Source organism: Miniopterus natalensis, chromosome 11 (assembly GCF_054644295.1).
Source record: "Miniopterus natalensis isolate mMinNat1 chromosome 11, mMinNat1.hap1, whole genome shotgun sequence".
Classification (NCBI taxonomy): Eukaryota; Metazoa; Chordata; class Mammalia; order Chiroptera; family Miniopteridae; genus Miniopterus; species Miniopterus natalensis.
Window position 1 is genome coordinate 35,582,902 of NC_142091.1, and position 16,873 is coordinate 35,599,774.

Genomic DNA, 16,873 nt, shown 5'->3' on the forward strand with positions numbered 1-16,873 from the left:
GCAGCAGAGATTCACACAGTGTGAATTTAAATCCATGCCATCTGACTTCCCTCTTTGGAAGCACAATTACCTGTACATTGTCTGCTCTTTTTCTAGGCTGTAAGCTACAGGAGGACAGGAATTCTGTCCATCTTTACCCTGCTATAACCAGGGTGCCTGGTACACAGTAGGAACACAACCAGTATTAACTGATTGAATGATTGAATCCTGGCTTTGCCTCTCACTAGCTGAGTAACTTGAGACAAGTTTCTGAGGTCCTTTGAGCCTCATTTTACACATCTGTAAAATGGAAATAATTGGCATCGGCCTGGCAGGATAGCTTTAAGAACACATAAAGCAGTGCCTGTGGGGTCCCTAGAACTGCTTGGCACTTCCGAGATGACCAATAAGCAGGAGTTTTAGTGCCCATTTTCTCAAAGGAGGTGACATTTGTGCTAGGTGTTGAAGGTTGAATAGGGGTTTGCTGGGTGGCGAGGAAGAAGAGAGACATCTCACAGAAGGGACAGCTTTTGTGAAGATACAAAGGTGTTAATGGGCCTCGTGTGTTCAGTGAGCACTGGAGGATTGAATGCCTGAGCACAGTGTTCTTGTAAGGAAATGGTAGCGGGAGTGGAAGCTGGAAGCATGATTTAGGGCCAGTTGGTGGAGTACCTATCACACCAAAGAGTCTGGCCCTTAGCAGGTGGGCACCAGGAACCTCATGCAGACCAGAGGAAGACACAAGTGACTGGCTATTCAGCATGCCTGTAATTTGTCCTGCAATGACGTGATAAGGGATGTGTCCTTTATTACTAGATCCTTTGGCAGGGCCTGGCCAGTGTTAAATCAGTGAACATCCATCTTGCCAACATTAGCAAAACCAAGGAAACAGGAGGCTGGAGTTACGTTAAATTGCAAAATGGTGTCAGCAATAGCCACATTTAGCTTTTTAAACCCCCTCACTTCTAGGGGAGCCTACACACAGGCCCTTTTCCCCTGCCTCTGTTACTGATGTGGGTCACAGAGCCCCTTTCCCAGAGCCCCAGAGCTGCTTCCAGCAGACCCAGCACCCATGCCATATCCATGTCAGATGCTGGTATAATTTCCCTCTGCACCAGCTGATGTGATTGTCATGCTCCAGAATGGAACCTGTTCTCTGCCACTCAGCTTCCCAGTTTGGCGGGCTTCCCCTTGCTGGCTGGAGAGCTTCCCCGCCAGCCTGTGAGCAAGCCTGGATTACCCAGGCAGGAAGCTGCCACTGCCTGAGGATATGCGTACAAGCATTTCAATTCTCAAAATGGGCTCTCCACCAGCCAGCACCGGATGCGGAAAATTTTCAATCCATGCTTTGGAAAATTGTTTAACTTTAGATAGAGGTATTGCCAAGCAGCCAGATCAAAGACTTGGAAGACAACTGGCATATAACAGAGCGGGGGGAACCCACACTTTGATTCAGAAATCCTGGACAAGAGATCTCTATCTCCCTGGTCCTCACTACTTTGGTCTAAGCATGGAATGAATCTAAGTGTGGAATTCTTTTTACCGAGCTCTTCAGACACAGGCATATGTTTTTAAAGACACATATGGGCTTTCGTCCTGAGAGCCCCCTCTATTACAAACACCCAGCTACTTTACCGGCCATGGGTGGGGAATAGAGAGGGAAGCCAGAGAGCTAAGAACACAGCCAGAGACAAGAGCGCGAAGGGCAGAACCAAGGAACTCAGACCAGCTCCTGTGGCAGGAGAGGAAAACCAGACCCCAGGAGAAACCAGAGGTGGGCGTGGAGTACAGAAGGGACAGATGTCACCTGTTCAAAACAGGAGATTAGTTCTCAGCTCAGCAGGCTGTGACCACCACAGACACAGAGGATAACTCTGTACTTAGGGTCCACAATTATTTCCTGAGAACTTATGCACTGGGCACAGGTAGAAATGGGGATACAGAGATAAGTACTACTTCACTTTTCTTATTTAGCCATCACAATAATCCCAAGAGGTAGATAGTATCTATCCCAGTTTATAGATCAATACACTGAGGCTTGATGACAGGAAAGACAGGAAATGCAGTTATAAATGCAGAGCCCTGTGCTAGGCTCCACCAGGGTTGTGGAAATGATTTTTTTTTTAAAATCAAATCATGTACATCAATTGCCTAGCACAGTGCCTGCCAGCTAGCAATAGGCTGTAAATATTCATTCTCTTTATAATTTGCAAAGAACTGCCTTGTACATTCATTGTCTTGTTTGATTCTCACAATTACTTTATGTAATATTTATTACCTGCATATACATGTGGGGAAAACAGTTCAGAGTGTTTAAGTAACTTGAGTAAGATCACACCTGTAGTAATTGTGGAGCTGAGAGAGGAAGTGAGGTGTCCTGGCCCCAAATCTCTCCCTCTTTCTATACCATTTGCAGTCATTTATTTGTTCATTCACTTGACAATCCATTTTTTGAAGCAAATCATTCTGCAACAAGGCAATCAACTCAGAGTGCTTTTATAAAGACACAGCATGCTCGAGAGGACAGGAGAGAGGGGCTCCATGCACCCTCAGGACCAGAGAATGTGGGAGCTGGAGGGACCACGGGATTATGGTGGCTCCTCCCTCCATTCGGGTGGTGAGAAATGAAGCCTCAGCATGATCATCACTAATAGGGAGGTGAGATCAGAGAAGCATGGTCCTTGGTCTGGTCCAGAACATCACTCAGGCACCGTGACAGCCAGGACTGACTTCAAGAGCATTGCTCCATCTTTCCCAGGCACCGTTGTGCGCACAGGTATAAAGGAGAGAACAGAAAAGCGCTCTCCCTTCCCTCCCTTCCCCTTTTTCCTCGCAGCCTCCCCCCCCTCCCCCCCGCCCTGGCTCCCTCTTCTCCCTCCCTACCCAGTCATCAGGGAGCCATCTCTTCATCATAATGACAGGCAGAAAGGTCTGGGCCAGCAGGTCCCCAAGGTGCCACAGGACCAGAGGGCATACAATATTTAGCAGCGAGTGTTGACAAGAAATGGGTTTTAGGAAATTGAAAATTCCCCTGTCACTTTAGAGTAAACTGTGTTCTTGATGCAGCTGAAGGCTGCTGGGCCTCTGTGCTGCAGAGAGCACCGGGCAGTGTGAAGGCAGCCGCCTGCCCCGTGGCTCTGCCCTGCCTCAGGCTATCTGTCCTGTGAGGACAGAGGGACCCAGGCTGGGTGTGAGCGAACGAGAAGACTTCAGGAAGCAGGGCCTGAGGATCGTGCTCCCAAGAAATGAGAAAGGGCCTGCCCCATCCTGAGAATGGCCCCCACATGTCATGTGCATGTAATTTACTGGGTTTCTTTTTACGTTCATAAACTGCCACACGGATATTGTAAGAAACATAAAAGTTAAAATGACAAAGAAGAAAGTTAAAATTACCTCTAATCTCAATATGGTCAACATCTTGGTGTATATCCCTCAAGCTTTTAATGTCCCCTCTATCCATAATTCATTTAATTTACTGTATTTTTCCTCCATTTGGGATCACACTGTACTTACAGTTCTGTAACGTATTATCTGTTCTTTCCACGTAATACACAGTAAACAGTTTCTGATGTCGTTAAATATCCAGCTACAGCATCATTTATAATGGCTACACAGACTATTCTAACTTAGAGGTGAACTGAGTGTACTATAATTTATTTAGCCAATTCTCTGTCATTGGGCATTTGAGTTGGTTCCAGTTTTTTCACCGTTATTTAAAATAGCTCTGATAAACACCCTTGTAGACAGTGATGTACAAGATTAAATTCCTGGAAGAGAAATTTCTTATCTAAAGGCATACACTTGTTTAAATAAGCCCAAACTAGATCAAATGCCAGTGGTTTGTAGGGGATTCGGGAACCTAAAGTGATGAGTCCCTAGCGGTTGGGTAAACAAGTCATCTGGAGGCAGCACCTGTCAGCTCTTCAAGCTCATGCGTAGTGTGGCTGGATCTCTTGGGGGCATAGTTGGCAAGAATTCCCCTTAGTGCCAGCTCCTCCCAGTGTGATGGACCCAGCAATCCATTCTCCATCCACTCAACAAAGCATTCCTCTCCTCACCCACACCTGCAAGCTGCCATCCCTCCTGCCCACCTGCAGACTCGCCATGGTCCTGCCAGTTTACCATCCTGGCTCCGAGGAGGCTCAGACATGGGGCCCAGGACCTCTGAACCCCTCCTTCCCACTGCCGGGAGCACCTGTTCTCCATGGTACTAAGCCCTGTTATCTAGAACAGAGCTTCACAAACTTCAATGTGCACAGCAGTCACCCAGGGATTTTGTTTAAATGAGGGTTCTGACTCAGTAGGTTTGGGCACCACCTGCCATCCTGAGCATTTCTGACTAGCTTCCAGGCGATTCCAGTACTGCTGGTCCGGCGATCACACTGGAAGGAGACAGGATCAGGCTGTAATTTCCAGCCCCACATTAGAATCACTCAGGGAGGTTTGGAAATCATGTCAGAGGGGACCATGGTTATTCTGTCTTTGCATCCCCAGCACCTAGCCACGTGTTAATCCATGAACTCAAGAATTGAGAAGTAATCTTTCATACAAAAGTAACATCAACAGCTCATGAAGAGTTTCTCGTAAGCCTCTGGGCAACACCTACTTCAGCCTCCAGACTCCATCTGCCTTCCCCTCCCACCTCCATAGTATTAGCTGCCATCCTCTGAGCACTTACTGTGGGTCAGGCGCTTCGTCCTACGGTCATTCCTATTTTACAGATGTGAATATTGAGACTCAGGGAGGCAAAGGAATCTGCGCAAGGTTGTCAGTGGTGGGGCTGGGATGTGAGCCCAGGCCCGTCTGACTCCAAAGTCTGTCTCTTGCCTGCTTTTTTGTTTCTTTGCTTTTTTCTCATTTGTTCTTCATGTTTTGTCAATCTAATGGAGACCATCAGGTGTCTCAGGGGCAGCTGTTGCATGGTCTCACTCTGATTAGAGCCTGAATAGCGTTGTTGATGACAGGCTGCTGTGAGGAGCAGGCGGCACTGCACGCGAAGGCACTGGGGACACTACTATGGACTGTATGGGGTGTGGGATGAGGAGTGGTGGGCACCTTGCCAGGCTTTTGAGTGTTGGTGTCTCCATTGTCAGGTTCGCTTGGAGTGGCCCACAGACTTAGCCATCAACCCGATGGACAACTCCCTCTATGTCCTCGACAACAACGTGGTCCTGCAAATCTCTGAAAACCACCAGGTGCGCATTGTCGCTGGGAGGCCCATGCACTGCCAGGTCCCCGGCATCGACCACTTCCTGCTGAGCAAGGTGGCCATCCATGCAACCCTGGAGTCGGCCGCCGCCTTGGCTGTCTCTCACAACGGCGTCCTCTATATCGCTGAGACCGATGAGAAGAAGATCAACCGAATCAGGCAGGTCACCACTAGCGGAGAGATCTCACTGGTGGCCGGGGCCCCCAGTGGCTGTGACTGTAAAAATGATGCCAACTGTGATTGTTTCTCTGGAGATGACGGCTATGCCAAGGACGCAAAGCTGAATACCCCATCGTCCTTAGCCGTATGTGCTGACGGGGAACTCTACGTGGCCGACCTTGGGAATATCCGAATTCGGTTTATCAGGAAGAACAAGCCTTTCCTCAACGCCCAGAACATGTATGAGCTGTCCTCCCCGATCGACCAGGAGCTCTACCTATTTGACACCAGTGGCAAGCATCTATACACCCAAAGCCTGCCCACAGGAGATTACCTGTACAACTTCACCTACACTGCGGACGGCGACATCACACTCATCACGGACAACAACGGCAACATGGTCAACGTCCGCCGAGACTCTACTGGGCTGCCCATCTGGCTGGTGGTCCCGGATGGCCAGGTGTACTGGGTGACTATGGGCATCAACAGTGCACTCAGGAGTATGACCACACAAGGACACGAGTTGGCCATGATGACCTACCATGGCAACTCTGGCCTTCTGGCAACTAAAAGCAATGAAAATGGATGGACAACATTTTACGAGTAAGTATCAAGCAAGGCCGTTTAATGGTTTTGTTTCATGAGATGTATTGTAGGAGTAGAGGTTAACTGATTAGTTTTTGTTATGTCATTTTAGTTCAGGATCTGTGATGCAAACCATTACCTATAATATGTTCTACATGTTCATATTCCAGATGATTGCTCCTAGAAGGAACATGGTGTAGTGGAAAAGACATGAGCTTTGGAGTCAGAGGAGTTAGACTTGAAACCCAGCTCTCCCATTGACTTAATCTCTCAAGGCCTCAGTTTCCATATCTGTAAAATGGAAACAATGAATATCTTCCCAACATACCATAGGGAGATGACATAGATGAAAAGTACTTGATAGAGTGCTAGCATCTTCATATGACCACTGTCTAGATATATGGCAGTGGGGAAAGGAACAGTTCCATGTGGGTGAATTGTCCAATAATCGAAGCTCACATCTCAAGTTAAAATTTTTTTTTTTTTTACTTTAACCACTTTGGATGGAACTTATGCAGTGCTTTACATGCCCCCCTTCTCAAATGCACTATACAGACCTAACGAAATCTTTCTTTCTTTGAGCGAAGGTCACTAATAAGGAACACCCACAATTGCATCGTATGCTGTAATATGAAAATAGCTTCAAGGAAGTGAGGCAGTGAGGCTACAGAGCCCTTTGCCCCTGCCCGCAGTGGTTCTACACTTTCTTTTATTAGCTCCTGTCTAATTGGTATAGTTTTACCACTTCCTCCCTTCCTCACTTCCTCAAATAGCTAGTGAGTCGCTATTTGTTTCCACAGTAGGGCCCCCGTCAGGTAGCTCACTAACTTTCCCTTCATCCAGGACAGGGCTTCTTCAGTGGTGTGGTCAGAGAACCAGAGTTCAATTTATTCCAATTCTATTGAAACCTGAATATATCTGAGGTGTTCCCCAATGAGCTATTTTAATCAATGGACTTTGTAATATCTCCTTTTCTACTTCGATTTTAAGCTTCATTATGAGGTCTTAGCCACTGGACCTTTTGAGGCCCAGACAGCTGAGACTGCTGAACACGTGACCGTTAGATGAGTCTGCAGGAGATGCTAAGGAACTAGCTCTGTGCATCAGTCAGATCTGGGCTAGGAACCACGTGATTGCATTTAATTGTCGCAACAGTCCTGGAAAATGGGCGATATTATCCGTTTTAAAGAAATTGAAACTGAAGCTCGGAGAGGTTCATTTGTCAGCAGTTATATGATGAGAACATTGCAGAACAGGGATCACGGCCCAAGTCTGTTTGATGCCGGAGCTCATGCCCGTTCAGCTCTCCCTGCTCCCCGCTGCTGTTTGTTAATCCCAAATGAACTTGAACCTTTGAACCGTAAATTTTTCTTAAGCTTGATCAAGCATCCCTTTCTCACAGTCCTAGGATCCAAAGGAAAAGGATCTGTAATAGACTTTTAAATACAGTTTGCACCCAAAAATGTCACAGCAATTTGTACAGAGTTCACTGGCTAAATTCCTTTCTCCAAACAAGGGCCTTGTTAATTATAAAGAAAAGAAAGATCCAGGAAAACCGCAATTATCTTGATTAACTCATTGAAATGGAAATACGCTAAATAATTCAATTTTCCCCCATTGCCCAATGGAAATCTCTTATATATTATTTAGCCAATACAGGGGTTTCTTTGTCAGAGCAAGTCTGTGCACTCAATAAATTCCCAAGGTCACTCTCTAATCCCAAACTGAATGCTTACACATCACTGCAGCCGTTACTCTCTACCAACCTTGAAATCTAAAACCATTTCCTACAACTCTACCAGAAAGGATCCCATTTCCCCCTCCCTGGCCACCATGATGAAGTATACAACCAGAGTTGATGTTTTATTAAGAAGGAGAAGCAGTACAGTCACTTTTTATAAAATAGTATTTGGAATTCTAAAGTATCCACTAAATAGCATTACCCAGGAGTGGAAGATAAAAGCCCTAAAATAAAAATAGAAACTCACTTTTTTGAGGTCCTACTATGTGCTAGGCTCTTTCCCATTTAATCTCCACAGCAATCAGATGGTAGAAGTTATCATCCACATTTTTTATAGATGAACAGACTGAGGCACAGAGAGATTAGGTAACTCGTCTGTCTAAAATCACTACGAGTGCATGGCAGAGCCAGAACACAAATCTGTGTTCTTTCAACTATATTGGCTTGGTTCACCTTAAATCCTCTGTGACTTATCTGAAGGACAAAGATAGAAATAGTATCTTTCATAGCAATAGTCTGAGTTCAAAATTTCAAAGAGATAAAATATGGAAAACTCAATGTCTTACTCATCATAAGTACTCAAATGATATCTGCTGCTGTTGTTATTATTACTATTATTTCAAGCAGTATTAGTGGCAGTACCCGTAATTGCAAAAATGTTGTTTGGGCATGAAAGATGTTACCTAGGAGCAGCTGCAAGTAAACTAATTAAAGGAGCAGACAAAAGTTGTAATTGAAATAGGTGGGGAATTAGAGGTCAGACCAGAAGAGCAGGATCAAGTGTCAAGTCTCAGGGATCAGAACTAGGAATGGGTAGGTCCCTGAGAGTACCCAAAATGGGCTGGGGAAAGGCATGCAGAGTGGGTCAAGGAAAACTGGTCCAGCTCAGATTGTGAACAAAGTGAGAGTACCAGGGTGATAGCCATGTGACTCAGGGACAGGCTGGCTGGCTTCCAGACACAAGTCTCAACCAGACAGAAATAATGCCAGCTTTATCCTATTTCAGGGCCATTGTGCAGATCAAAAAAACTAAATACCGAAACTAAAAATACTTTGCAAACTGTGACGCTCCCAAGAAGTAAAGTTGTGATATTATCATCATTATAGTGTTTCTTAACATAGATTTGGACAGATATTTCCAATGTACCACTGTCCTAGTGAATTTTATACTTTTGGCTCCATGAGGAAGCTTAGTGGATTCTAACCCAAATTCTTTAATATTAAAAAAAAAAAATCAGCCCAACCTTGCCTGTGACATGGGCTATTACTGAAACAAGTTTTAAGTTGGCTTTATCGACCCTCTCAACAGATTAAATAATACATGTAACAAAAACATCACACACTTCAGAACAACTTAAGGAGTTCACAATTCTGGGGAATCAAAGTTAGTTTCCTTCCCTTGGCCCACAGATCTGCTGGTAGAAAACTTCAAAGGAATCTATAATGCAACCTTCATCTCCAATGTGTGGCATCGTTAATTTCAGACTTGGGCTCCAGGGCCGATGACATTTGATGGCTAAGAAAAATGGCCTGATGAGTATAAGGCAGGTTCCAAAATTGGCTTGCTGAGTAGTCATGAGCGATCAGTTTCCCCAGGTTTCCTAGGGGGAAGTGGCTCTGGTGTCCTGTGACAGCCCCTGTCATAGTTATTTTCTCACTAACTACTGTGAGACCCTAACTAATTTATCTCTGTATCAAGCTTAGGGCTTGCCACCTAGGAGGTGCTCAATAAATATTTTATGAATCAAATATAAATTCAGGAGGGAAAGGAGATAAAGAAAGGAAGAAAAGTATGCTGTAGTTACAAGAATACTAGATTTGAATCCCAGCTTCCACACTGTCATTCCTCCCAGCAGAAGTCAACTCAAAAGGTTGAAATGAAGAGCCATGGCTTCTGGGCCATGCTGAGGATGTAAGAGCTAGAAAGAGCGTTATTCCTAACCTTACAAAGAAAATAAGCCAGACAGATGGCAAATTCAGGAGTTTTCCTTGAACTCCTTCTCTGAAGTCACAGGACAATAACTGGACCAAATCCAGGGGGAGACAGACTCCTGAAGAGAAAGACAAGATTTGAGCACTAGCTTGCCTGGGCAAATGCAACCAGTTACCAGTAAGAAGAGTTTGGCTTGAGTGGTTGGTAAATATATAAACAGTAAATGTATACTGCCAAGAGAGTATGAAGCCTTTGGAGGCTGCAGAAATTGGGAGAGTCCACATTCTCTTCAGACCTTTTCTCCTCAAACCCCACCAGGTTCTCAAAAGAGTAGAGAAAGATTTAAGAAAGTGTCCCTTGTATACAAGTAAACCTGGGGGAGGGGCACAGATATCTGCCTGCTCCACCCAGACTCTTCTCACCTTACTCCCACATGGAACAAAAGCCTTAATCTGTGGAGAGAAGGGCAACTAACACTATTCTACTTAGGCACTGGTGGAAACCCATTACAGTTGAATGAGGGAAGAAAACACTTTTTAAACTTCTTCTAAGAAGGGAGTAATCTATAATGGGCCCAGAATTACAACCTGAAAAGAGGCAGGAACCTGAAGAGCCACACTTCTGAGACTCAGGGACACATGGGTATATAAGACTGAGGCTTAATCAGAGCAATAGAGAACTCTCTCAGGCTTCCCAACCCCTACCACTAGCTAAAAAACTAAACACAACAATGAAAAGTAGAATAGTCCTGGGAAAGTGTAAGAAAGGGACAAGAGCATGGAAAACAGCCCTCTCTGAGGAGCAGCACAAAAAAGAAGGAACCTAAAGCTGAGGATGGAGTCAACACTGAGGGGGGAGAAGTTTAGCGCCCTAAACACAAGGTGGTTAGAAGAGTTTAAAGCCTGTAATGCACTAAGGTTAGCCATAGAAACAACAAACTTCAAAGCCAGTCCAAATCCTAACTAAAGTAACTCATACACCCTCACTAAAGTCCTAGCAGAAGGAAACTCCTACCCTTCTTCAGGCATAAAACCTGCTACCTCAGCCTCTACTTTGCTACACAAGATGTAACACCTTCAAGTGAACATACAAAAAGGACCCAAAAAAAGCACAACACACTTCCAAGAGACAAAGGAATCATCAGAACCACATTCAGATATGAAACAAAAGTTAAAACTCTCAGGGCTCGGCCGGGCATGGCTCAGCAGTTGAGCGTCGACCTAGGATCCAGGTGATCGGGGTTCAATTCCCGGTCAGGGCACATGCCCAGGTTGTGGGCTTGATTCCCAGTCAGGGGCATGCAGGAGGCAGCTGATCAATGACTCTCTCATCACTGATGTTTCTATCTCTCTCTCCCTCTCCTTTCCTCCCTCTGAAATCAATAAAGATATATATTTTTTTTAAATCTCAGGGATTTTAAAATAACTATAATTATGTTGAAGTCTGTAATGGAAAAGGTGAACAACATACAAGATCAGATAGATAATTTCAGTAGAGAAATGGAAACTATAAGAAAATGTAATGGGAATGCTAAAAATGAAAAACACAGTTACAGAGATGAAGGATGCCTATGATGGGCTTATCAGTAGACTTGACACAGCTGAGAAAAGAAGATGAATCAACAGAAATTACCCAGTTTCTCAAACAATAATCCTGATGTTGATCAACAAGACTGAACAGATTGCCCTGGCTATCAAAAGACTACTTTAGGTTCACTTTAGATTTAACAGCAATATTTTTAATTCATATTTATATATAATTAAAGTCATTGGAATGATGGCTTCTTTTTTGATATCTACTTGCAGTGATATAAGCTCCAGCTGGTGAAGATCACCTACATACAGCCCTATTTTGTTTTGTTTCATAACAGCTTTATTGAGATATAATTCGCATATCATAACATAGCACATATTTTTACACAACATTCAAAATTATAATTACAGATCAAGTAAACTCTGGATCTGTTTTCAAAATAAACTGAAACTATGGCTACTATTGTATAGGCAAAATGACAATTTTTTAAATGTCCTACAAAAAGCATTGTGGCAGATCTTTTTCTAATATTAATAGAGAAATACACACTACTGAATTGAAATGAAATTGTGGAACAGAGACCAAACTATGAAAATAAAAGTACAAGTCTTCAAAGACAAAAGCAAAAAAAAAAAGAAATTACTCTGACTGAAATACAAAGAAGAAAGGAAGTGAAAAATACAGAACTGGATATCCAAGAGCTGGGGGACATGGCAGCTGGTTTACTATACACGTAATTGGAATTCTAGGAGAAGAGAGAAAGAATAAGGCAGAAGAAATATTTGAGGATTTGATTGTTGAGATGTATCCATAAATGATGACAGATACCAAGCCATAGACCCAAAAAGTTCAGAAGATACCAAGCAGAATAAACGCACACACACACATAGGCACATACAAACTGCTGAATACAAAAGAAAAAGAGAAAATCTTGAGAACAGCCAGAGAGGGGAGAGGGGAAGGCATTTCATACAGAGGAACAAAGATAAGTATATTAGACTCCTCATTAGAAACCATGCAAGTAGAAGGCAGAGTGCTGAAACAAAAAGGGAGAAAAACATGTCAACCCAGAATTCTACACCCAGCAAAAATATCTTATGAATAAAGAAATGTTATAGAGGTATAGGCAGGGATAAGGGAACTAAGAAAGGCTGGTGAGGCATCCAGGCGCTAATAATAGTGAACAACCATGACCAACCATCAGGCTGAAGGACAAAGCAAGGAAGGAGTAGGCTATCATTACTGAATCCCAGTGGGAGCTGTAACCATCGGGGAGGAGTTATCTTGTAGAAGCTGTAATTGCAGACAGATGCAGCTACTACTAGAAATATAGTACTGAAGGAAATGAAAGAAAAACTACTCTCAATCTCCAGTCTCTTGTGCCAGTGCCTACCATTGACTGAATCCAACCAGAAGCAAGCCAGCAAGAGGACCCCAGGGACGTAGTCTGTGAGGGTCAGCTCTTCTGGGCACAGAGAAGGGCACAGAATGGATCTGAGGAGGGAACAGAGAATAACCAGTGCAGACACTTCCTGGCTCTGTGACATTGTATACATAAGTGTCAGAGCCAGGATTCGATCCCAGATCTGCCTGTATCCTTTCCACCAGATGCACTGCCTCAAGTACATCATCAGTGACAGATAAGACCTACAGTGTGGGGTGAGCCAGATCTTAGAAATCCTGAAGGCTAGAATTCATTGTTGGGGCTTAATTCTATGGGAAATGGGCAACAAGAATTAGTTTTTATTGCAGAAGCCACAAAGTATCCTGGCTCTGATGTAGTCTTGGAGGAACTAATGATGTAGTGATATTGTGTATTATCATGACCTAAGACCAAGGGAACTGTCCGGGTGTATAGGCTAGTCTTCTTGTTGATGATGGTGGTGTTTGAAACAATCATAGAAGAAAGTCATAAAAATCAAATCTTACATTTTCCAATCAAAAAATTCCAATCAGCAAAAGTTAGTATCAGAGAGACAATCTGTCATTTTCCTCCACAGCTGCATAGAGTTAAGAGGTTTGAGATGTGAAGTACTACCTGTGAAGAAGAAAGCCTTGCAGTGTGTGTGAAGATACCATTTAATGGTCCTCTCCTGAGACCCAAGTTCACAGCAACTATATGAATCTTTTATGTGTTTCCTTTGGCCGTGCTTCAAAGATGCTTTGGGAGAATGGAGGGAAGAAAAGTCAGTAGAAGGAAATAATGAAAAGCCAGTCATCTGGCCATCTCCATGATACCCCCCAAGTGGGGGCTGGCCTCACTGAAGAGTCAGTTACAGTGGTATCAAAGCAGAGCATCTTGATAAGAAAACTGTCAATCTTCTTGACCAAGATTTCCAGACACACTATTTTCTTTAACATTGTGTTGAACGCAAAGGTTTTGATTCAAAACAGCATCGTGTTTATGGGAAGCCTGATGAAAGAACACAGCCTGACTCTGAATCTATATTCCTCTGGTAGCTGTGTGATCTTAGGCAAGTTACTTCTCCTTTCTGAGCCTCAGCTTCACCAGTTGTGAAATGATGATATTAATGTACCTAGCTGGTACTCTAGGAATATTAGTGAACTTTCCCGTCCTCATATGGAAGCTGGGGATGAAAAGGGTGGAGTTCTTAATTATTCTCAGTCCACATCTTCAAAAAACAACATCTACTATTCATTCATTCATCCAAGAAGTATGTATTGAGCACCTTTTATATGCTGGTTACTCCTCTAGGCACTGAGAATGCAGACAAGGTCCCTCTCTTCGTGGAGCTTGTATTCTAGTGGAAAGAGACAGGCAACAAATAAGTAAACATATAAACAATATAAGTATAATGAAGACAATAAAATACGATAATGTGATACAGATGGGAGGTCCTATCTATTTAAGAAAGGGTGATCAGGAAAGGTCTGAAATGCTAACATTTGAACTAAAGCATGAATAATGAAAAGAACTAGCCATACCAAGATCGGAGGGAAGAGCATTCCCAGCAAGAGGAACAGTAAGTTGAGAGCACCCCAAGCCTGGTTGGAGCCTGGCATGTTTGCAGAACAGAGGCAGATGTAATGGAATGCAGGAAGTATGGAGGAGTAGGGTTCAAAGTGAAATTGTAAAGAGAGGAAGGAAGGAGTAGGGCTTCCAACGAACATTCATTCACATTACTGAGCATTTGCCAGGCACTCTTCTAAAAGTTCTGGGGAGCCCGGCCGGGTGTGGCTCAGTGGTTGAGCATCGACCTAGGATCCAAGCGATCGGGGTTCAATTCCCGGTCAGGGCACATGCCCGGGTTGCCGGCTTGATTCCCAGTCAGGGGCGTGTAGGAGGCAGCCAATCAATGACTCTCTCATCACTGATGTTTCTGTCTCTCTCTCTCCCTCTCCTTTCCTCTCTTTTAAATCAATAAAGATATATTAAAAATAAATAATAAATTAATAATAAAAATAAAAAAATAAAAGTTCTGGGGATACATCAGTGACCACACAGAGTCCCTTCCCTGAGGGGGTTCCCTCCAACCAGGCTTAATGAAAGAAGTCTACGGGCCCTGGTAAGCATTGGCATTTCATTTTAAATATGTTACCTTGTTTGATCTTCACAATCTCTGTATAAGATAGGTAGTCTTATCCTCATTTTATAGAGGAGAAAATAGAGGCCCCCAGAGGTTAGGTTATATAACCTGTGGTGGGGGCTGATGGTTAGCAGGAGAACAGAACTGAGTACCCACCCTCTAGAGTCACATTGCTGGCGATTGTAGAGCCTGGATTCAAAGCCTAGACCATCTGGCTCCAAGGACAGCCTCCCATAGCAGCACGCTCCTTTGTTCCTCTTGGCTAGAAAGAAAGAATATTGCCAGTACTTTAAGTAACTAAACAATTGTCCAGAAGTCACCGGGTCACAGGTCAGGGTCAGAAGCAGCCACCTGGAATCCAGAGAGTGCAGAGAATTTTCCCCTTGCCCCTTGTTAGGCAGTGCTGCCCCCTGACTTTTAGCAGCTCTGCAGCAGGAAGAGAAATGGCTCCACAGGGGACCATAGGGCAAAGGCTCTCAAGGCCTCGAGGATGGACAGCTCAGTGCTTCCCCATAGAGGCAGAGGCAAGTGTTCTGATGGGATAATCACAGGTATTGATCAGGCAGCAGAGATCCAGTGGCATTTCTCAAGCTCTGGAAGGCACCGCAACGAATGAATAGGAGACAGGAAAATTCTATAAATTGGCTGTTCTATCTGATGTTCATTTAATTAAGACGTTCAGTCCTTCTAATGGAAAATGTGAGGAGTGGAAATTACTGTTTTTCTGCCATCTCATATAAAATGAAAACTAGATCTGGAAGGCAGGGAGCCTTTTCATTGTATCTTCTTCAGGCTCGATTTAATTATGTATTACAGGCTACCTTCCATAATAATTACAATTGTCTGCCTTTATGCAAAGCCTCTCTCTGTCTTGGGATGGAAACTCTAGGGAGATGCCTATGGAGATTGCTGAAGTTCCATCTAGTGAAAGCAGTTGTTTCCGTATTCGTGCATTCAGCAGATGTTTATGATGTGCCTACTTTGTGTCAAGCCTCCATCAAGTCCTGCGGGAGGTGGCATGGGCATGAATCATGGTCTCCCTTCTCAAAAAGAGCAGGAAAGAGGCCCTGCACGTCCAATCAGGCATTAATGTATTTGTGCAGCCAACATTCTCTGCTTGTCTTCTCCGTGCCAGTCCCAGTGCTGGGGACGCAGAGATGAACCAAGAGCGAGTCCTCCAGGTTCCCTTTGCTGGCAGATGGTGGAATCCAGATCCCCAGCCTGACTGTCTGACTCCACAGCCCTGTCCTGACTCAAGCACTCCCAGGCCTAAGTGGGAGACAGCTTGTACATCAGCTATGTCATTGTCAATACAGGGGCTACATTTTATGACAGAGCTGTGCCATAGTCTCCCAGGAGAGACCAGGGAGGGCTTTATAAGGTAGCATTGGAACGAGGCCTTGGTAGAGGTAGTATTGAAGTGACATCTGACCCCTAATCAATAATCAATTCTTATTTATAAGACTCTAAACCTCCTTTTTAAGTATCCCTCATGGTATAATAAGATCTTTTTTATCCAGTTAGGTCAGGAAAGTAGATAGCTTGAGTAAGTAGCCTCATTGATAAAGAGTATGTACAAGGACAGCAGATGTTCAAAGAACCAGACTAGATCAGCATCCATCCTACAAACTTGTTGGACTGAAATGGATCTTCCTGTTGATTTAAAAGATGATTCAGGATCTGCTAGGACTCCGCTTACTCATAGCACACAAGCACAGTTAAGATTACCAGGACTGAGCCAGTCTTAGGGAGTCTTGATTTTTGGCTCAGAAATGTGGGGTACCCTAGTAATATTTACTGACAAGGCCTGGAGATTGATATTGGCAGATGTCCGATAATGAAACTCTTCTTTAAAAATGAGTAATTTGTAAGGTCCTCTTCCCCAAGACTGCCGTGGTCACAAGCTCCTCGTAGGCCATCACAACACTTCCAATCATGAAAATAATCATGTTAATTATAGAAAGTCTTGGGAACATAAAACATCTATAAATAAGCCATTAAAAACCCCTGTCATTCTACTTCCAAGAGATTACCACTGTAAATATTTGTGTGAAATTCCTTCCTATTCACATTTCCAGCAGCTGTAAAGGGTCAGAAAGAACACTAGCCTCTCCCAGAGTGAAGGGGATCAGAGCTCTGAGAGAGCCTCCAGGTGAGAAAGGCCTTGGGACAAACATTCAGGACCT

The 16,873-nt window shown here is 44.0% G+C and overlaps 1 protein-coding gene across 1 annotated transcript in view; it reads left to right on the forward strand.

Annotated features, from left to right (window-relative positions):
• TENM4 (teneurin transmembrane protein 4) overlaps positions 1–16,873 on the forward strand; it is a 660,554-nt gene that overhangs the window by 615,061 nt on the left and 28,620 nt on the right. Inside the window, 1 exon segment of the mRNA XM_087821630.1 lies at positions 5,073–5,950. Within this exon segment, the coding sequence (XP_087677756.1) occupies positions 5,073–5,950 (878 nt within the window).